At 39.2% G+C, this 24,258-nt stretch overlaps 1 protein-coding gene across 1 annotated transcript in view; it reads right to left on the reverse strand.

Moving 5' to 3' along the window:
- The window catches only part of Prkg2 (protein kinase cGMP-dependent 2), a 109,921-nt gene that overhangs the window by 73,771 nt on the left and 11,892 nt on the right, over positions 1 to 24,258 (reverse strand). The window contains exon 3 of the mRNA XM_040747466.1: positions 2,961 to 3,127. Coding sequence (XP_040603400.1) covers positions 2,961 to 3,127 — 167 coding nt within the window. The remainder of the gene's footprint in view (positions 1 to 2,960; positions 3,128 to 24,258) is intronic.

Below are 24,258 nucleotides of genomic sequence, written 5' to 3' on the forward strand. Positions count from 1 at the left end.
TAAAATAGTAAAAACTGCCATTATACCAAAAGCAATCTACCAATTGAATGCAATCCCCATCAAAATCCCAACACAATTATTTACAGACATTGAAAGAACAATACCTAACTTCATATCGAAAAACAAACAAGGAAACAAACAAACAAAAAACCCAGGCTAGCTAAAATAATCCTGTACAATAAAAGAACTGCTGGAGGTATCACCATCCCTGATCTCAAGCTCTACTAAAGAGTTATAGTAATAAAAACAACATGGCATTGACATAAAAACAAATATATTGATCAATGAAATTGAATGATATACCCTGACATAAATACACACACCTATCTATGGACACTTGATTTTTCACAAAGAAGCCAAAATCATATATTTCAACAAATGGTACTGGTATAACTGGATGTCAACATATAGAAGAATGCAAATACTACAAGATCAGCAATTCCATTTTTAGGCATATACCCAAAAGATGCACATTCATACAACAAGGACATCTGTTCAACTATGTTCATAGCAGCATTATTTGTAATATCCAGAACCTGAAAACAACCTAGACGCCCCTCAGCTGAAGAGTGGAAAGAGAAAATGTGGTACATTTACACAATAGAGTACTACTCAGTGGAAAACAAAACAAAACAGTGAAATCTTGAAATTTGCAGGCAAATGGATGACACTAGAAGAAACCATCCTGAGTGAGGTAGCCTAGTCACAAAAAGAAAAAATTGGTATATACTCACTCATATATGGATTTTAGACAAGGCGCCGGGGATTGACAGCCTACAATCCACACCACAAGAGGGGCTAGGAAACAGTGAGGACCCTAAGAGAGACATGCATGGTACCCTGGAGAAGGAGTAGGGGACAGGATCTTCTGAGTGGATTGAGAGCATGGGTGGTGGGGAGAGGGAGCTGGGAGAAAGAGAGGGATAGAAGAGGAGGGGAAAGAAGGAAATGGGGGAGCAGGAAGTTTGAGTATGGGCAAGAATACAGAGAACAGGATGAAAGATACCATAATTGAGGGAGCCATTATAGGTATGAAGAGAGATCTGGAACTAGGGAAATTTCCAGAGAGCTACAATGATGTCATCAACCTGTAATCTAAGCAATAGTGGAGAGGCTACTTTAAATGCCCTTTCTCTATAATGAGATTGATGACTACCTTATATGCCATCCTAGAGCCTTCATCCAGTAACTGTTGGTAGCAGAGACAGACACCCACAGCTAAACAGTGAACTGAACTCCTGGAACCCAGTTGCAGATAGGGAGGAGTGATGAGCATAGGGATCAAGACAGAGCTGGTGAAGCCCACAGAAACAATTGACCTGAACAAGGTGGAGCTCATGGACCCCAGACTGATGGCAGGGAGGCCAGCATGGAATTGATCCAGACCCCCTGAAAGTGGATGTCAATGAGGAGGCCTCAGCAATCTTTGGGGCTTCTGGTAGTAGGTCAGTATTTATCCCTGGTGTACAAATGGACTTTGGAAGCCCATTCTATGTGGAGGGATGCTCTCTCAGCCTGGATACATGGGGGAAGGCCGAGGCCCTGCCCTGGATGATATGACAGACTTTGGGGATCCCCCATGGAGGGCCTCACCCTCCCTGGAGAGCAGAGGGGAGATGGGGTGGGAGGGTGTGGGGGAAAGAAGGGGAGGGAGAAGGAGCTGAGATTGACATATGAAGCAGGTTTGTTTCTAATTTAAATTTTTTTTAAAAAATGGGAAAAAAGAAGAATGCAAACAGATCCATATCTGTCACCCTGAACAAAACTCAAGTCCAAATGGATAAAAGACCTCAACATAAATACAGTTATACTGAACCTGTTGGAAGAGAAAGTAGGGAATAGCCTTCAACACATTGGCACAGGAGACCACTTCCTGAGTAGAGCACCACTAGGACAGACACTAAGATTAATTAATAAATGGGACCTCCTGAAACTGAAAAGCTTCTGTAAGGCAAAGGATACTGTCAATAGGACAATGCAGCAGCCTATAGAATGAGAAAAGACCTTCACCAACCCTACATCTGACAGAGGGCTGATCTCCAAGATATATAAAGAACTCAAGAAATTAGATAGCAAAACCCCCAAAATATCCAATTAAAAAATGGGGTGCAGACCTAAAAAGAGAATGCTCAACTGAAGAATCTCAAATGGGAAAGAAACACATAAATAAATGTTCACCATTCTTAGCCATCAGGGAAATGCAAATCAAATGTACCCTGAGATTCCATCTTACACCTTTCAGAATGGCTAAGATTAAAAACACCAATGACAGCTTATACTGGAGAGGATGTGGAGCAAAGGGAACACTCCTCCACTGCTGGTGGGACTGAAAACTTGTACAGCCACTTTGAAAATCAATATGGTAATTTCTCAGAAAATTGAAAATCAGTCTATCTCAAGACCCTGTGATATCACTCTTGAGCATATAGCTAAAGGATGCTCAATCATACCACAAGGACATTTGCTCAACTATGTTCATAGCAGCTTTATTTGTAATATCCAGAACCTGGAAGCAACCCAGATGCCCCTCAACTGAAGAATGGATAAAGAAAATATGCTACAGTTACACAATGAAATATTGCTCAGCTGTCAAACATAATGACATCAGAAAATTTGAAAGCAAATGAATGAAAACATAAAAAAGATCATCCTGAGTGAGATAACCCAGACCCAGAAAGACTTGCCCAGCCTTAATACAAGGGGAGGTGCGTAGTCCTTCCTCAACTTGATATGCCATGCTTTGTTAATACCCATGGGAGGCCTGCCCCTTTCTGAACAAAAACGGGGAGGAGTGGATTGAGGGGTGGGAGGTGAGAGGGCAGCAGCAGAGAGAATGGGAGTCGAGGAGGGAGTGGAAACTGCTGTCAGCATGTAAAATAAATATATTAATTAAATTTTTAAAAAAGCCAAAATAGGCAAAATCATTTCATAAGAGAACTCAAAAAATGTGTGAAACTCACCTGCCAGCACAAAGATATGGTTGCCTGGTTCTCCTTGCTTAATGATGTAACTTCCCTGTGGATAGTTTCTCCCATACATGCATTCCACCATGTCTTTGATCTGCTGTGGGTCCAACCTCTTCAGAAACTGGTTCTTATTGAGGGCATCTGTGATGAGCTTTTTCTCACTTTATGGAATAACAGAAAATAAATGGTCATTACAACTAATGAAAAGCATGAATGATTCGCTTCTTTCTGGGTTTTGACATTATGATCTACATGCTCATATTTTACTTTATTTTTTGCAGAGACATATGTGTTCCCTGGTCTCATCAAAAACTGCACCTATAGAATTACCATATATTATGTGTCAAACCCTTACAAAATATCTCGAATATTTTTCTGGTAGTTATTATGATATCAATTTAATCATCATGCATAATCCCATCTCTCAGTGGAAAATTCCCATGCCATGCAGTTGTCACATGGAAGCAGATCTGGAAAATGGGAAGACATTGCATTTCTGAGATTAAAGGCGATATCCCTTCATGGGTGCACTTACACATCCCTTTTTGATGCACACATACATGTACAGTGCCAGTGGGAGTGTACTTCCACATCTTATTTAATCCTATATCCTACACAATAGTTACTATTCCCGTGTTTTATGAAGGAGTAGAATGAGAGATAGAAAGAAATTTACTCCTCGGAGTCTTCAAGTCCGAGCCTGTGAATCCGCCATCCATGACACTTCCATCCCACTACCTCTTCCAAGGGCAAAGGCAACCGCCTTAGGTTTGATTGACGTGGGGTGGGGTGAAAGTCTGGGCTTGCTTGAATTTTTTTTCCTAGGCATGTCTAGTCTGGACAGAAACTATGCTTCCAGTGCCACACCCCTATTCACTGCTCAAATGCAAGTCTTACTTATTGACAGTCTTAGAATCCTCTGCCTTCTGTTGGAAAAGCAGCTGCTCAAAATAGTTACTCAATTTTGTTTCAAATGATTTAATTAGCTTACTTGGTCTAAGAGGATGTGAAGTTTGAGCTAGAGGAAAAGATGCTCCATGAGCTGCCAAAATTTTTACATAATCCATTTACTGTCAGTGTGGTTTTTTTAACAGCTTTTTTCTGCATCATTCATTCAAATGCCCTTTACCAGTAGTTCAGTTTTGTTTTGTCTTCCTATTTGGAAACAAGTAAACCCCTCCTATACAAATGGTTTCCAAACACAAGCTAAGTCTTTCTGAAATTAGTAACTTCTCTCATGACTCCATCAAATCATTAGTCCATTGTAAGAAAGCAGATGAACTCCTATGGAGGAATCCCCACTTTTAGAGCATCTCCCCCATCCTCAGAGTCATCCAAACCCAGAAGCCATCCTGACAACAACCTGCTCTTTCATCTCAACCATCATAGCTTGTATTTGTCACAAATAAAAGTATCCTGAAGCTACAGTTAGATCTTATCTACAGTTAGAAGGTCCTTGCTGAGGACCAGGATCTTCACTTACAGTTCCACTCCTTCAGTATAAATTACATTTTTATGCATTTATTCACCATGAAAACCATGTTAGAATTGAAACTAGAAAAACAATTAGCTCTATAACCTCTTCCTTAGGTCATGTGTCCTTTATAGGCATCCCCTTCTTCCTCGTCACCTAGTACAACCCTTTCTAGTTCTTCTCTTTTAAGTGCCTCATTGTAGCCACACATAGTTTGTTTACATTTATACAAGCATACATTATAGGCTGATCCATGAATGAGGGAGAATATGCAAGTTATTTTTCTTTGGGTGATAGGGTGAACTTGCCTAATATTATATATCATGTTCTTCCATTTCCTGTAAATTTGTGATTTCATCTTTCTTTAAGGCTGAAGAATAATCTAATAGATATAATCATTATATATTTTAACATAATTCTCATTATCCATTCATCTATTGATGGGCATCTAGATATGTTGATTCCTGTCAAAAGAACCACTGTTGTCCTTTTTATTTTCAATTGGCAATGATGTCACCAGAGTCTGAGAACAAATTACAGCTATGGACAAAGTTACCAGCTTCTCTTCTGAGATTTCAGCTTCTTGGGACCTTTCCTTGCAGCTCATCATGTACTACATTATGAAACCAATCTTTCTAGAAAAGAAAAATGACTGACTGTTTCACTCTGGTCTGAACTCTTCTTTGTCCACTAAAATACAAATTCTCTCAGCTGATATATGCTGCAGCACACTTTTTCTAGGCATCCTTTTCAGCTCAAGTACTAGATATGAACAATATCCAAAGGGCACAAGCATCAGTGAACTTTCAATGCTCATGTAGTAATCCCACTGTTGTTCCCTCAGTGCCCACATACCCAAGTTTCCAAAGATATATTCTTCAAACAACACGTGTAAAAGCTCACCAAGTTCAGGAAAATTTGGAAGCTCACAAACCAAACCTTAAACGTTCATGAAAGCCTAGTGGTAAGCAAATGTGTTTAAACCAGTATTTCAATTTTTTTATTTATATGTCTGTATATTTATTTCTGTTTACATCTATAGAAGTGCTATGAAATGCCCTTTGTCTATAGGGGAAATCAATATTCTAAAATGTACTATTCATTGTTTTTTACAACATAGGTCTTTTCTTGAACAAATCCTTTAATGAAATGGGCCACTATTATAATCTTCTACTATTGTCAACTTTACCTTAAAGAGAGGAATATGTTTTCTCCTCCAGCATAGCTTACTTTCTTCTCACCTCAAGCTACTCACATCATATTCATCAACCAAAAAACAAACAAACAAAACCCCGCAGGGTTCACACAAAGCTTCCTTTCTACTCTCAGGATACTTGGATTCATGCCAATTGCACTGGACAATATCTTTTTCACACACTTCTACAGGACACATATAACAGCCATCAAGAATATAAACATAATGGAGAGGTAGCTCAGTTGGTAAATGGTTTACCATGCAAAGCATACAGACTTGAGTTCAGATCCTACCAACCAGGTAAAAACCAGCTGGGGTAGCATGAGTTCTTAACCACAGTGCTGGAGTTGGGGGAGATAGTAGATCCCTGTAGCTCAATGGTCAGCCAACCTAGATAATTTGATAAGCCCCAGGTTCAGAATAGAACCCATCTCTAAATAAATAAAATAATAAAAGTGGAGAGTAACTAAGGAAGATACCTAATACTAACTTTTGACCTCTACTTGTATATGTGCACACAAATACAAACATCACATACACTCATGAATATGAACTTTTCACTTCAATGTACAAATATGATAGACCAGCTAAATATCAGCACAACTTTCTCTGGTCCCACAAAGCAACAACAAAAGATGATAGGTAATTAGTAGACAGACATACAAATAGACAAATAGATGACAGAAGATAGACTCAGCTGTTGAGAATAGTAGAGACATGTTAATGTAACAGTGAATCTACAGGAAGAGTCTTTCTGAACTATGCTCTATGCTTCCTGTTTACCAAGAGATGGAAAAACTTTTTACCCCAGGTAGTTTTGTCATAGACATGAAAACTCAATATATTCTTTAGAGTTTCTATTGGTGTCATAAAACACCATGACCAAACTCAACTTGGAAAGGGAAGGACTTATTTTATCTTTAGCTTGTAGCCCGCTATACAAGGAAGTCAGGGCAGGAACTCAAGGCAGGAACCTGAAGGCAGAAACTGTTGCACTGAATATGGAAGAATGCTGCTTATAGGCTTTTCTGCTCCACCTGCTTTCTCATACAACCCAGGACTACCCACCCAGTGCTGACACTGTTCGCAGTGAGATAGGACCTCCAGTACCCAGTCACTAATCAAGAAAACACACCACAAGCTTACCTACAACTAATCCGGTGGGAGCATTTTCTCAATTGAGGTTCCCTCTTCCCAATGACTTTAGCATGTGTCTAAGCAACATAAAACCAGCCAGCATACTCAACTACAACAATCATATTTAATACTGTCATTAAATCAATTAAAAGACATCAAGCCACAGAAAAGATGCACTATAAACTACAGACCAAATACAATTAACATTGTGTCTAGGGTATTAGATGGATGGTTCAGTATATAAAATTACTGAGTCTAATTCCAGAAACCCAAGGTGGAAACTGAGCCCTGAGCCCTGAAAGTTGTCTTCTGACCTTTATACCCATGCTACACCCACATTCACAGACATCACAGACACACACACAATCACATCTCACACATACACACTGAGGGATCACAGGACACACACACACACACATCTCTCTCACACACCAACATCACACACATATACATATACACACAATACCAATAATAATAACTAAAATTTTAAAAATGAAATTATATCTAAGAGCACCAAAGTTAAAATGCTGAAAACAAAATGCAAACAGAAGAATGAATAAAGCAGCAAGACATGAGACACATAACCTTCAAATGACCAAGAACATGACTAATTTACTCTTCAGCAGAAATAATGGAAGCCAGAGCACAATAGGAAATCTCCAAAGTGCTCCACAGAGCCCACTTCAATATCTTTACCCTGAAAACAGCCTACAAAAGCTAAATGAACACATTTTCAAAATATTTTTCCATTGGCAACAGACTCATAATAGCTGGTAGCTCCAAACACAAAGGATGTGGTCCCAGATGAGAACCAGCAAATATTAGAAGAAAAAAAAGAGCCACAGAGGAAGCAAATGTGTGGGTGACTAAAGTAAGGGTATCTTTTTAAAAGAGTGGTACCTTGTGGAGCTTAAAATACATAATAAATAAATAAATATGTGAAACAGGCAAGACATGAAGGAGACGGGGAACAAATGGAGTTAACATAAAAAGAGGTCCAGAAATTGGTAAAAGTCTAATGTGAAACATTCATAAGTTAATGAGGTGTAATATAATTTAGAGCACTTCCTACAAGATTAAGCAAGAGTGTTTAAATAAAATACTAAAATAATACAATAAAATATATGCTTAATTAGTGCAAGACAATGACAAAATGAGATAGCAAGTTAGTTAATATATTAGGTTTAAAGCAACTCCTGTATATTGACATTATGTACCAGTGTAGCAAAAATTCCATTGAGAAGCCAAGATTGTCAAACTGATACCAAAGCAAAAACATCAGGCATGCCATGCATAAAACAAATGCTTAAAGACAGTGGGATAAGAAATAGAAAAGTGGGTGATGTGTCAGTACTAGTTAAAGAGAACTGGTGCTGATTCCTGATGATCAGGAAACAGTCAACATGCTAACGAGGCATGCACTAGGAAGACTCTATCAAAGTCTATAAAATGACACCAAAATTCAGAACAGAAGTTGACAAAACTTCCGTGATAACATTAAGATATTTTAACACATCTCTCTACATAACAAAGCAAGTAGCCACAGTAGTTACAAGCCATGTCTAAACTACTGATCCCCAAAGCTTACTTAAGCTCTAGATTCAAGTGATACTTAAAATTCTTCACTCAGTAAGTTCAAAATACACACTCTTTTAAGTGTACACCAACCTTCCTGAAAACTGATCACATACCAAACTATGGAAAAACCTCTGAGCTTCAAAAAAAACGGATACCTCAGTCTAAGAAAATGTTAAATCTAAAAAAACATCCTAACACAAAACATTCAGGAAATATGGAACGCTATGGGAAGACCAAATCTATATATAATAGGAAAAGAGGATGGAGAAGAAACCCAGGTCAAAGGCCTAGAAAATATTTTTTAACAAAATCACAGAAGAAAACTTTCTCAACTTAAAGAAGGAGATGACTATCAATGTACAAGAAGTATACAGGCACCAAAGAGACTGGACCAGAATAGAAATTCCCTTGCACATAATTATCAAAATGTTACCCATACATAACAAATAAAGAAACTGAAGATATCAAAAGATGGAAATATCTCCAGTCCTCATGAATCAGTAAGATCAATATAGTAAAAATGGCCATCCTACCAAAAGCAATCTACAGATTCACTGCAATCCCTATCAAAATTCTAAAACACACACTACACATATCTTGAAAGGACAATTTTCAGCTTCATATAGAGACACAAAACCACACAATAGCTAAAATAATCCTGAATAATAAAGGAGCTTCTGGCGATGTCCTCATTCCTGACCTCAAGTTGTACTACAGAGAAATAACAAAAAAAACCCATCATGATATTGTCAAAAAAACAGATGCATTTATCAATGGAATCTAATTGAAGACCTAGACATAAATCCACACACCTGTGGACGCTTGTTTTCATACACACACACACACACACACACATCAGAAGTGCACAATGGAAAAAAGAGAGAATCTTCAGCAAATGGTGCTGGTCAAAATGGATGGCTGCATGTAGAAGAATCCAAATAGATCCCCTTGCATAAAACTCAGTTCCAAATAGATCAAAGCCTCAATATAAGTCCAGATACACTGAACCTGATAGACAAAGAAGTGGGGAAGAGTCTTGAACCACTGACACAAGACAAGACTTTCTGAACAGAACATGGTTAGCACAAGCTCTAAGATCAACCATGAAGAAATGGGTCCTCATGTCCTTACATTAACAAAAGAAATGGGCCCTCATGAAACTGAGAAGCTTCTGAACAGCAAAGGACACCGTCATGCAGACAAAGCAGCAGCCTGAAGAGTGAGAAAAGATTTTTACCAGCTACACATCCAATAGAGAGTTAATATCCAAAATATATGAAGAACTCAAAAATGGTTATAAAAATCCAAATAACCCTATTAAAATATGGATATGAATATAAAAAGAGAAACCTCAAAGGAGGAAACTCAAAGGCTGAGAAACACATAAAGAAATGATCTGCATCCTTAGTCATCAGGTAAATGCAAATCAAAACTGATTTGAGGTTTCATCTTATACCACTCATAACCTCTAAGACTAATAACACAATGACAGCTCATGGTAGCAAGGAAGAGGACCTAGGGGAGCACTCCTGCATCTCTTGTGGAAAAACAGGTACAGCCACTAGATGGAAAACGGTCTACCTTAAGATGCAACCATACTACTCCTGGGCATATACCCAAAGGACACTTCATCCTGCCACAAAGGCTTTGCTCAACCATGTTCATTGCTGTTCGATTCATTATAGCCAGAAATTGGAAACAACCTAGATGTCCCTCAGCAGAGCAACATGGATAAAAAATGTACATTTACACAATGGAGTATTATTCAGCAATTAAAAACAAAAATGGCATCATGAAATTTGCCAACAAATGGATGGAACTAGAAAAAAAATCCCGAGTGAGGTATCCCAGACCTAGAAAGACAAAAATGGCATGTATTTGCTTACATGTGGATATTAGCTGTTAAAGCAATAATAAACAAGCTATAATACATAGAGCGACAAAGGGTAGGTGTAAATAAGTACGTTAGACAAGTAGATATCCCTAGGGAAGGGAAAGGGATTCGATAACTATGGAGGATGGGGGCCAGGAGGACTGGAATGGAAGAATTCAGTGGAGGGGGGAAGAGAGAAGGGATTATGGAAAGAGACAACTAAATTTAAGGGCCATTTGAGGAGTAGTATATAAATCTAATATAGTAGCAGTTTCCTAAATGTACACATATATGAAATCAGTCTAAATGAAATCACCAAATAATGAGGGGGACAGAGCCCAACTGGATATTTCTTACCACAAAATGAAGCTTCCAGTACTAGAAATAGGTTACATATAATTTTTTGGCCAAAGGGGTCCTATAGGGACCTCCAAACAACCCAGGCTATAGAGGGAGTAGAAGGAGGAGAAATCATAATTAGTATCTATTATATGAGAAAAAAATCTATTTTTAATAAAGGAAAAACATAAAAAGTAACTATCAGTGAGACTGAAATTGAAATTATAAAACTACAAATTATATATATGTGTGTGTGTATTTGTGTGCATGTATATATATACATATACACAAAACATACAGCATTTATTACATTATGCAATGTAAGATATGTACACGATAAAGGAAAATGATATCTAATGGTTTTATTCTACTCCCTCTGAGAGGGTTTTGGGCTTGAAAGTTAAGAAAGTAAATAAAGACCTGATTTAAAAACTTTTTTAAAAAATTAGAATTTACCATTGGAATTGAGGACTGCCTGGTGGGTCCTAGAAGTGGGGGGAAGCAATATTTCCCATGGCCTGGAGAAGCACTCTTAATATTTGTCTTGCATGCTGATTTTGATGCATGTTATCAAAGATTTCATAATGTTCGTAAACACAAAGTCTGTTATAATTTCTTGCTTTTTCCAATAAACTCCAGAGAAGATGCTGCTCTTTCAAATAAAGAGAAACAAGTGAGGGAGGGAGGAGGGAGAGAAAATATAATAACAGGAACATACTGTGGTAATTGATTTAGAAATTGAATTTTAAATGTTATTTTATCTAGTGTATATGTGTGCATGATGTCTATGGTGTAAATGCACACATATGTCCCCGTATCACTCATGTGGAGGTCAGAGGACAGTTCTATAGAATTGGTTCTCTCCTACCTTTATGTGGGTTTCAGGGGTCAAATTCAAGCCACCAGGCATTAGAGCAAGTGTGTTTATTTTCTAATGATGTCAAGTATACTCTAATTGATAAAATTCTAATCAAAATGTTTTATGTTAGCTGACCAGTGGTGGCACACGCCTTAATCCCAGCACTCAGAGGCAGAGGCAGAGGCAGTCAGATCTCTGTGACTTCCAGGCCAGCCTGATCTACAAAGCTACACAGAGAAACCCTGTCTCAAAAAACAAACAAACAAAAAAGTTTTATGTTTGAAAACCGAGAAGCTGATTCTAAAATTCATATAAAAAGACCAAACAATAGTATCAGAAAATTCAAGAAAAATGAACATTATATTAAGAATTACTGAAGTCAAGATAACGAATAATATGTTAGTGCTGTGAGGATGGACAAAAAGAACTTTAGTATAGAATTCGAAGTTCAGAAACCAACCTAGATGTGTGGACACACAAGACAAAGACAGTAGTTGTGATTCAGTGCTATGGTGGGCAGAAACAGACACTAGTGGAAAGTGTTTAAGAAAATGCTCACCGGTTTCAATTGAGAATGAGCAGCACACTAAAGCCACAATGGAACATTATGACATATTCACCAGCATGGGTAAGATGAAAACTGCTAATGTTACCAAATACTTTGGAGAACTTGAAGAAGGGCAATACACTTACATTGCTGGGGGAATATCAGTTTGTTCAGCCACTTTGGAAAATCAGCAGTCTATGCTAAATTTCAATTTAGAAATATTGTACTTCCATGCTATTCATTTCTCAGTTCATATCTATCAGATGTCACACATACATGCACCAAAAGACGTAGCATATTAATTAAAACCAGAAAAACCCAAACATGCAGTATAGAGGTGGTCAGTTATATAGGGCACTGCAATAAACATCACTTAACAATGATAATTCTTATGTCACCACTACATATAACATAAATGAGTTTTGCTATATATAGAAAAAAGTGAGAACCTGTACAGTTGTGATCTATAGCTTCATTAAATTAAGTTATTAAATATGTGAAAATCAATTTGTGGTAATAGTAGTACAGAGAATAACTTTGAAGTGGATAATGGATAAAAATTGGGAGATGCAAAGGGAGCTTCGAGGTAATGTTCTATTCTGAAGCCATGGTTGATGATTATATGGATGTATTCACTTTAGTATTTGTGTGCTTCAGTGAGAAACCAGTCTGTGTATATGGTGAGTATGCACACACATGTGGAGGCCAGGGATAAACTTTGAATGTCTTCTTTCACCATTTGCCACACTATTTTGTTCTGAGGCAAAGTCTCTCACTAAACCTAGAGCCCCCCAGTTAGCGAAACTGCCTGGCAGGGAAGATCCTGGGGGGTCTTCCAGTCTCCACCTCCCAGTATTGGGACTAGGGGTGCACATTACCACACCTGGCTTATCATGTGGGTACTAGGGATCTCAACTTGGGGCCCCATGCTTGCCTGGAAAGACCTTAAACCATTGACCAGTCTCTCCGGAACCACAACTGATCCCAATTTGTTTTAAAAGGTATATGGCCCAGGAACTAGAAAATTCTAGCTTCAAATCTCAGCTCTGCGAAGTCCTAGCTTCACAACCCTGGGCCAGTTACTTGGCCTTCTGAATTGTGGGTATCTCAGCTGTGATTAGGGCATGGCACCCACACCTGCCCCATAGGCATCCACTGAATACTAACTCTGATAGCATGACAGCAAATCCTACATGCATGGCCACATCAGCAGTTGGCAATACGAGTAATTAGAGCATGCTTTTCTGGAGACCAATGGAAAACAGAGGTCCTGGAAACCACAGAGCAACAAAGGCTTTTCCAAGACAACTCTGCTCCATTCAAAGTTCCTCTCGTGGGCAGGATCTCAAATTCATCCCCTTCTGAGGCAACAACACAACCTCTCATAGTCCTTTTATAGTACCAATCTGTATAATCAACATTCTTCAAAGCAATAAATTCCCATCTTCCAAGCTGGCTCAGGAAATTCCATTTGTCAAAGTTCACCTACATTCTTCACTGCTGGGCTCTCAGTCCAACTTCTGGGTCCTGGAGAGCGACACCTGGTCTCATGCTTGGTCATAGTCCCCTGTCACCATGCTATCTGGTAAGCTTCTTCACCCAAGGTTTGGCCAATCTTTGCCTTCTCTTACTACCAAGGCTTTCTAACAAATATCTCTTCTATGCCCGCATCATATGTTATATGGCATTTTATTTCAAAGATTAATTATATAGTAGGATAAGAACATATAGGACACTCTTGCTGTGAACACATGACCTTGACCTGGGATGTCAGAGTTTAATTCTCAGGTCTCCCATTTGCTACCTATGTAACCCTGGACATGTCACCTAACTTCTCAGATTTGCCAAGCTGTAAAACAACAATAACACAGTCCACAGGTCATAAGATTTCTATGAGAACTAAATTAGTTAACAGCATAATGTACTTAGGACAATACCTGGGACATAAAATATACTGCTCCAGAGTGAGCTATTACCATGATGAGTCAGTCACTCACCACCAATTTACAAACTGAGAACCTGAAAACTATACTTTTTGTATGTTCCATACGTTGGTAAAACTTCTCATGGTTTAACCCCGCTGCCTGTCAAGTCTCCTCACATTTCAGGGTCTCCACACCCACTGAACTACCTACTGAACCCAAATGTGCCACTCCACTTTGTCTCCCAACAGTCCATGTCTCCCTCAATACCCAACTTGAGATTTCCTAAGACTGGGCGTGGTGGGACACACCTTTCATTCCAGCACTCTGGAAGTAGAAACAGAATTACCCAGTTCAAGGTCACCCTGTTCTGTATAGTAAGTCCCAGGCCAGCCAGGGCAACATAGTGAGACAGTTTTTTAAAAAATAAACAAAATACCTAACTAGGTAAAAAAAATTCCTTATTTCCTTACACCCATTTCTTACAGAAAAGCATTCATCATCCATGACAGAAATCATTTTAATTTCCCTACAGAGACCAAGAGCATCAAGACCAAGGTTATGCTTCCTTCCCCAACCCATTACTTAGCCTCTCAAACCATACGTGGCACGTAGGAGGAATTTAATGAAATTGAGAAATCTGGAAAGCATTCAAAGTCCTTCTCTTTGTTTAAACATTATGGACATGGGGGTAAGAGTGTGTGTAAGTAATATCAGTCACCTGATAGATAGACAGAACTGATAAACAGAATACATACGTATCTCTTTGTTTCCTATCCCCACACCCTAAATTTTGATAGAAAAAATAGCAGAAAGACACCTAGTAAGTTCATGGATTTATAAACTGACAAAACAGCGTGGACAGGGATGCTGTCATTCTGTGGTAATCAGAGAACAGGCATGGCTTTCTCCTGTCTATTCTCATACCTGCTGTCCATGTAATCAAGCATGGTTCTAATTTAATCATGTTGCTGTTACTTCCTGCTTACAGCAGACACTTCTTAGTCTGTTTCTCGGGTTTCAGCAGATGGTTGCTTCCCCATGAGCTTTAAGGAACAGAGATTAATAACGAAATGCTGAAAATAACCCAAATGTACAAGGTGGTTAGCCTGACACACTTGATGATATGCACGCACTTGATGGTATGGCATGGTAATTCGGTATAAATGGTAAACAGTTCTAAGTATCTAATTAGCACCGATCTTCGATCAGTCAACTGATTATTTTGGAAGTCTTAGTGTAGAGAGGGGCACACACCCTTATAACACAAGGGTTCTAAGTGCCAGCAATGAGCAGTGTTTATAAATGTATATGATAAGCCTGGGCTCTCACCTCAAACCAATTTAAGCAGCCTCTCCCAGGACTGGAACCAGATACCTTTAAAAAAATCACCCAGAAGACTACAGAATATACTTAAGATTAATAATTATAGCTGTGGGACAATGGCATGGCTCAGTGGATTGCATATATGTGTGTATACATACATCAAATGAATAAAAAAATGTAAAACTCATCTACTGAAGTACTGTAGTTGTAAGAAGGGGATGCCATCATTCTCTCTATAGTCCTGCAACACTGGAAGGAATGGAAAGATAGATAAAACAACAAAAATGTATCTAATAAATGCATGTGTTTTCAAGCAATCAACTAACAGTGAGTAATTAATAGCTGATTAATAATCAATGTTTACTATAGCAATTTGATATAGCATATTCTCTTTCACAGTGTAACAAATGGATTCAAAAATGAGAACAGCATTATTCCCTTCTCCCCTTCTCCTTCCTCTCAGCCCTCACATCTGGAACTTGAAGCATGGCCTGGCATTTGGGAGCACATTGCCAATCAGTCCTAGGACTCTGATGTTTTTAGGCTGTGATTAAATATGTGTTATATAAAATGTGCCATTTAACTACCTTTGAATACATTGTTCAGTAATATTAGGAATATTCCCATTGTCTGGAACCATCACTCACCTGCTTCCAGCTCCGCCCCAGTCCCACAATCTATCTCTCTGTCCATCTGTCCAGGCCACCTCCACTCTGCTTTATGCCTCTATGTGTTTGACTACGTTGGATATCTCATATAAGTGGAACGATACAACATTTTTCCTGTTTGAGCCTGGTCTATTTCACTTCATATGATGTCTTAATAGTTCATTTATACTGTAGCATGAGATGTAACATCTTGTTAAGGTTGCATAATATCCTAGAGGTGTGCATTCTACATACTGCATTCTGTTTCTATATTCATTCACTGGAAAACACTGGGTGGTTCACATCATTTGCCTTTGATGATTAATATCGCCAAGAACATAGAAGTATGACTCTGAACATTTTACATGTGTGCCTTACATGCCCACTCGGTCATTTTTCATCAGAGAGACTCACCTCAAAAAAAGAAAAGAGTTTGGTATGGCTTCTACTTTACATCCTTATGTAACACATTGCCATAGAGTGTGGACAGATCCATATCTAAGCCAACTATAAAGAGAGTCCCCAACTGCCACAAAGAAGTGCCCTGTGGTAAGGAGGCCTGAGAGAGGCACACACAGCAGGGGATTCTCAGGAGGTCTAAGATGGCTGAGGTCAGCCTTCAGCTGAAACCAGGAGGAAATATCAGGACTCACTCCTGAACCCACAATGCACTTCATTCTATGAATAGTTACGTGACTAGGTAGAGAACCTTCCTATAGAAGGTACTAGAAAAGAGCAAAGCCAGCTGATCTCTTCATTGCAGCCTTGTGACCTACCTACATAAACGTCACTGGCCTCCAAATGGGAACACTCTGAGGTAGCACAAACAAGATGTTCACACTGCTAATCGAGCAACAAGTTATTACTGGTTTTCTCTGAGTTCTTAGTCTCAAGACATTTCCAACAGTGACCATCTCTAGTCTTTCCTTATCTCCCCATTCCTCTTCTCATGGTGAGGGGGTGGGGTATTGGGAGCTCCAGAGATTTCTTTCCTTCCTACTCCCAGAGCTTCTGAAAAAACTGTAAAAACTGCTGCTACACACACACCTGAGCTGGTGCAGCAAAACATAACCCTGGGATGCTTAAATGGACATAGAGTTCCCTGATCACTCATACTTTGATATAAATTATATATATGTAAGATATCCTCCAGCTATTGCTAGTTATAGCTTTAAAGAAAAAAAGACACCTGTCAGTTAAGATAGCACTGGAAGATTTACAACTAAAAAATACTTCGAAGATAGATTATTTTATGAGAGTTGTTGTCACAGTACCTTGCTGAAGTACCTTGCAAAGAAGGTACTTCTATAAAATCTAGACACCGGAGAGGTTGACCTTGTCTCTGCTCTTCTTGCCTGGGCACTGTATTGCTATTTAAATCTTAGGAGTCAGGCAGGGAGCAGTGTTGGCTTACAGAGACTCGGGTGTTTGTGAGACCGAAATTTGGGTAATGCTACTTTCTGACCTAACAAGTATAGAAAGCAAGATACTGTCTTTTCAACTGCATCTACTGCTGTCTTCTGTGGGTATATAGCAAGGAAAACACACAGTGTCTGCAATATAATGATTATAAGTAAGAGAGAAACTGTATCAGTAAGGCACACCCTCTTTCAGAGGACACTGAGAGGATGTCAATAAGGGAAGCTAGAAGCTCTCACTTCAGGCCTCCAAGACAGGTTCAAAGCTAGCCCAAACAATTCCAAACCCATATGACCAAGGAGCTACAAATTCCTGAGTAGCCAGAAAGCAAAATAAAATCCATGTCAAAGTTGCTGGGATTAAGTTCAGATGTCTTACCATCTAGATGTGGTGACACATACTTTGGATTCTGGAAGGTGCTGTGCAGGTTACTGAGGGAAAATAAGTTAAGTCTTACCCAGCTGTGAATCCCCTGTACTGTAATAGTGACCCATGTGTCAAGATATGCCCGTGGGTGCAATAGTGTCATGAACGTTATAGAGTTACCCAACTGCTTTTCAGTTGGATTTAAAGTCCACTCCACAGGAGGAAACACATACCTAGTATTGCAAATCTAGCCAAGAAACCATGGTTGGGGAGCTCACAAGCCCCAGTGGTGACTGTACTGTTATTTTACTAAATGTACATAGAACCAAACTGCTTTCTAATTGTGTGCCGCTCTACCCATGGAATTGTGCAAGTCTCAGACATGATCAGTTTAATTACCTTACGCAATGATAGTGGTTAATGTAGAAGCTCACAACTGTTCAAGTCTCAGAGAATAAGCTTCAGTGGAGTGCTCCTTCGCAAATGGAACCTCTATAATACACCATGCCCCCAACGCTCAGGGGCCATCTCAAAAGGGAGGAAGATTCTAAGAGCCAGAGACTGAGGAAAATCACAGCAAAACCTTGTCTTCTGGACATAATGGGACTGCTGTGCTCTTGAACTCACCTAAGATATGGTTGCCTGCCTGCACAAGACCAAGGCAGCCAATATTCTTGCATGGAGTGGGAATGATTCATGAACCCCACTCCCAGCTGAGGCATTAAGGACAGCTGATGGCTTCTGGAGGACAGAGGAGTCTGATTTCTTTAGGAATGTGACTCTTGGTAAGCTGGAAACACTACAGTGATGGCCCCATACTCATGAGTATATGGACAGACAAACTGGAGTCTTTGAGTTATTGAAAGACAGTAAAAAATGGCACACATTTTGAAGGATACGGATGTAGGGGGTATATAGAGGTAGTTCTGGGGGGAATGGGAGATAGATCTGGGAGGGAAGAAGGGAGAGGTGGACCTGGGAGGGGAAGGTGGATCTGGGAGGTATTGAAGAGAATATGTTCAAACTACATTATGTGAAATTCTCAAAGAATAGCAATGTTTTTTAAAAAAGCTGCAGATGATGATTATGAACTAGGCAGCTTGCTAAGCCTCAGGTACTAGCACTATGTGGGTTTACAATGACTACAGTGGCTTAACTATATTTAAAAATTGAACATCATTGATTGCCTATTCAGTAAATAAGCATTGATTTCAATTTGTTATTGTGCAGGGCCATCCACTGCTTGCTTATAACCTGAAGCTATTGGTTAGAATCGATATTCTGTGAAGCATGAAAATATCACAGCTTCCTCCTGAGAATGTAGTCCAGGGGGTAGCGTCCTTGGGTTGGTATCACAGCATTTAGAGGAAGTACTTGAACTTAAGACTACTAGAAATAGCCAGACTTTAATTCCTGAGTATTTTCTGAAGCTTCATTAAACCTTTTCCTAAAATCTGGCTGATGATAGCTGGAAGTCGGGGTTGCATTAGGAAGGGATAAAAGGTAGAAAAGAATGAAGCAGAGAATTCGAGAGTTGAGAGAGAGAGCAAGCAAGAGAGAGACAGAGAGGCAGAGAGACAGAAAGACAGAGAAAGAGACAGAAAAGCTGAGTGTATAGAGCTCAGAACTCTGTATTCCTAGAGAGAGGAAAGAGGCAGAGGCCAGAAGTGAGAGGGGACAAATGCCAACACTAAGGAGGACATTAATTCATTTAACTGCTTCTGGATGACAAGACAGCTGCACTTAATTCTAGACACTTTTAAATCTCCCCCGATTTAACCTCTCTTTTTCTTTAAAGCCTAAGTGTATCCCTCACCCACCCAGGCCCCCTAAAATTTCCTAAGCCTGCTTATACAACCTTAAGGGAAGCCATTCATATACATTAGACATCAGATGGACTCAAGCTGCTTCAACAATCTATCAACACGACAAGCCTGAGTCACGCGATCAATTACCCTGAGCTTTAATTTCACCTTTGGTACAATGGAGAAATGGCACAGATCTGATTAGGCAGGTCCAACACGTCCAAGAGATAATGTATGGAAAACCACCAGCAGCTAATAGTTAAATGATAACTGTGTTTCCTCACCCCATCCCTCAGCAGCTAGCTTGGATCTGGGTGTCGGTGTGAGCATTACTATTATACATCATAACCTTTGTTTCCAAACACCGTGACAACTTCCTGAACACATGGCACTTGGCAAGCATCACCCATAGCTTCTAGCACTCCAATCAAGCAGTTGAATTTCTGTTTTCCCAGGCCTTCATTGGACTGAGTGCTTTAGGGTTTGCTTTTATGAATAGGGAGGTTAAGCTAGCAGATTTTTAACCACATGCACCAACTTTTTAACTACCAGACTTGATAAGTAAAGTCTACAGCTCGTTCTGAACATTTTTAATTGTCTATTAAAAGCTCTCAGACAGCCATATACAAGTCACTAACTTGGCCCCTGTGCCCCATCCCCCATGCAACTCCCTGGTACTACCAATTCACTTCAGAGAAGCCCTTTCTGAACGTTTAAGTTTTCATGGAGAATCAACAAAAGCAGAGAGGGATTTTCTTGTGGTGTTGTATTTGTTTGTTTTGCTAATGGTAGCATTTCAATTATCTAGTTATAATTATCTAACAGTTTACCACAAGGTTTTTCAACCAAAATAAGAGAAATACTATTCTAATTCCTGTTAGGGAGGAAAAAAATCATGGATATCAGAGGTTAGAACTGCATCTATGTCTTTGAATTCTGGTTCAGAAATGAAGAGCTTTGCGCCCTTAAATAAGTGATGTCATCCCTCAGGTCCCAGTTTTCTCATATGGAAAATGGGATATGATGATCTGATGTAAGCATTATACCTCTCCACATCTATGCAGTATTTAGAACCGGTGACTAGCATACACACAGTTGCTGGTGTGTGTGTGTGTGTGTGTGTGTGTGTGTGTGTGTGTGTGTGTGTGTAATATAGTGGGGAGGGAGGATCTACAGAATGGCTGGATTACATATCTCCATGTTTGTGAAGCTTCAGACTGATGACTAGCACACATCTACTAATACATCAACATTATTTCTTCCCACAGGAAGTTTCCTTTGAGTAAAGGAACCATGGGTTTCTGATGCACACTTACTGCTCCATCCCGCTTCAGAGAGGAGGCACAAGTAATAACAGCATACCCTTCCTCACTCCTTCCCCACATCTCGTTTCAGTGTGTGACTCACCGACATGTTTCCACGTTCACCTATCCAGCTCCTGGGGTGGGAGTGACAAATAAAACTAATTGCCCTTCCTAAAACTGGAGTCAACATCTGAAGTCTATGGCAAGTCTTTGTTTTATCGTTCCTTTTCACAGAGGAACAATAGTTTCAAATGATAGTTTAGGCGTCTTAGCACAAGGCGCTCGTACCAGCCACTTACCAGATGTCTCTGATAAATTTGCCTGTGTTTCCACCAGACATTTAGCATGAGCTTGTTAGTTTGCTCTGTCAGTGCTTGGAGTTTGGTAAACAATGTCTATAGAAACAGAACACTTGATTCCAGTAACTGGTCTGATCTTTGGAGGCATGGCAAACTTAGTGCTCAAGCCAAATCTGATATGGACAGAAATATGAACCCTTTCCATGTTACAGCCTTGAGAGGTATGGGATTCATTCAGATAACCGTATTTGATCTGTCATGAGCAGCACAGCTTGGGCCGAATCCATTCTGCATACCCTTTACTCAGAGGCCTTGGCATAGGACTCAGCTCATGCTAGCCATCAGTGTAACATGCAGCTCCTACTCAGCTCCACGTGGAAGAAGAAGGAAGCACCAGCAACCCTAACCCACAGACTATGTTATTATAAAACTTCTTGGGAGTTGAACTGAGGTCTGTGGGCAGATCTACAATATCAGAGGTCTCTAAATCAAATCTTAAGTGGTATATTTTGTAATGGCCATGTGTGCCTTTCCACACTCTGGCAGAAGAGAGTAGCATGAAATTATCCCTAAGCTTCATCTAGCTCTGAGATCTTCTGATATTATTCATCTATATTACATTTAAATCAGAGATCAAAACACTTAATAGAGCATAGTGACTCTCCCGTGAGCTAGAGCACTCCGATAAACCTGGTGCTTGTCATAGAAGCAGATTGCATGCCTACTCAGCTGTCTTCTTTTGAAGATCTAAACTGGTCCATAGGCTCAATGCCAAGTGACTACAAAGAGACATGAAAGTCCAGGGCCACTTCGCTGCAATCTGCTTTGTGCCCACCCCACTCTGTTAGGATCGTCTATATTTTCTGTGTCTCTACCTATACTGGCGTTACTTTGTCTATAAAGTGTTCCCAAAGGACCCACAGAGATCACAGTTTTATCATTGGCAGTAGTAGATACAGGAGACACATATTCTAGAATAGTAATAACAAATAGTATTTAGACATATAACCATAATTAACTGAATTTGAAAATTCATTTACTTACAGACACCACCCACATTTCAACCACTCAATGGCCACATTTGACTACTAGCTACCACAGTGGACAGCATGGGTTACAGAGCTTTTTAGTCATTGCACAAAGTTCTACTAGACAAAACTGAACTATTCCTGAGCCTAATCCTTAAGAGAAAACCCTTGAACTGTATCAGAAGCAATGTCTAGACCTCCACAGTCCCCTGCCATGCCATTACAAGTTACCTTACTTCAAACACACAGGTGCAGTGGTGCAGATTGCCTCTTCAGACTCTAAAATTACACTTGTGGAGTCCAGGTCAACAAAGCTGACATGAGCTGAAGCTGCTTAAGATAAATGAGGGGCAATCAGAAGTCACAGCATATCTAAGGGAAGGTCTCAAAAGTCACTGGCAAGGGTGCTGTGAATGACAGTTCCTCATAGATTATTAAAACAGAACTTTGATGTTCTTGATTTGTCATCTCATCAAATTTTATCCTCTTATTTCTCCTAATGGTTCATAGCTCCCTAAGACTGTTGATTTTAAGAGAGCTGTGAACCTTTACAAAAAAAATGTATCACAGTGATAATCAGTGGCTTTCTGAATAGGCGTGGAGAGCAGAAGTTATCCAAAGTGTATCCGGTACATATATATTAGGTATAAATTTAGATTTCAGTTCATTCAGGAAACATTACAGAAGCTCCATGAATAAATTATGAGAACTTAGGAGTCAACAGAACAGCCATTTTCACTCAGTGCATTCTTACATCTCTATCAGGTTCTGCTTGGAAAGTGGCCAAATCAATGGGCAGTGTCTATCCAGCCTAACTCGGGACCAGCACCCCGTATTCCTAATGCTCTGACTTCCGGAACATCATTTAATATAAAAAAATTTCATAAACTTCATTAGAAATAGTCAAGATTTATTTGGTCTTTTTCTCCAAAACTAGAAGTGTTTAGAAAGAGGAAAATGAATTGTTAATGGTAACTACTTCTAAAACTCTGAAAAAAAATATATCTTTGTTAGCTGTGGTCAACCAGTTATTTCAGACTGAAGGAGAAATGTATTTGTATTTTATCAAGGGAAGTTGAAGCTCAAGCCAGTCAATGAGTGGGCAATGGGTTCATGTTCTACTTAAACATTTCTCCCATGACCTCAAGGCTCTGCAAAAGCAGATGAGAATTATTAGGGCATGAATGATCGGCTGCCCTGTTTAGGACCAATCATTAAAAAAAATCACTTTTCTTTTGATCTCCAGTACTGTAAAAAAATCAATTTGTTCCTTTCTTCCTCCTGACCTACACATACACATGAGGATGTCTGATTTGTCGTGGGGGTGAGGGGGCTCACTGCTAATCCTTGCTCAGAGGCGCACTGCCTGTCCAGCCATACCTTCACAGAAGAACAATGATGGGGGTTAAGTATATACACAATAATTTTCTTTGCCACATAAATAACTAAGCCAACCAACCAATTCAAAGGGATGTGTTTGTCTCATATTATTTAGCTCTGGGAGAGCAGTGTTTTGACTGGAGATGAGTGAAGGCATTTGGACAAAGCAACTGAACAAATCCTTGGTTTCAAGAGGATGGAGAGTGGCTTATGTGGCTAGAAAGTCAAAGTTGGTAGTACTTAGTTTCCTCATACACTGTCCCATATATACAACCAGATTCAATTTGGGAAGATTTGGGGATGACAGTAAACAATCTACTACATATGCTCACATATGTACGTATTTGGGTATGTATAATGACATAATGCATGATATATAACTATACATCCATATATCAAAATATATAGCCTATCAAAAAGAACAGGGGATAATTTTAAGTTCTGAAAGAGATGCATGCTTATAATGTCTATAATTTATAAATCCATACCACTAAAATAATTATTATTTTGAAAGAAATAAATACAAAAGACTTTTCTAAACCAACTAATAAAAATATTCTGGGCCTCAAAAAAACACACTGTCTAATACTAATCAGAGTTATCTCACCTACAGAATAGTGTGATTAATAACCCAGTGTGCTGATTTTTCCTTTCAATTATTTATTGATCATTCACTATTTCAACTGCTGTCAACAAAGTGAAGAATTAGACTCCCTTCATAATTTTGTTGTCAAGATTAATCAGCTATTTGTTTAAGTTGGATGTTTTGTCGTGATTTATGTTCCATGTGCCTG

This window comes from Mesocricetus auratus, unplaced genomic scaffold (assembly GCF_017639785.1).
Source record: "Mesocricetus auratus isolate SY011 unplaced genomic scaffold, BCM_Maur_2.0 Super-Scaffold_100006, whole genome shotgun sequence".
Taxonomy (NCBI): domain Eukaryota; kingdom Metazoa; phylum Chordata; class Mammalia; order Rodentia; family Cricetidae; genus Mesocricetus; species Mesocricetus auratus.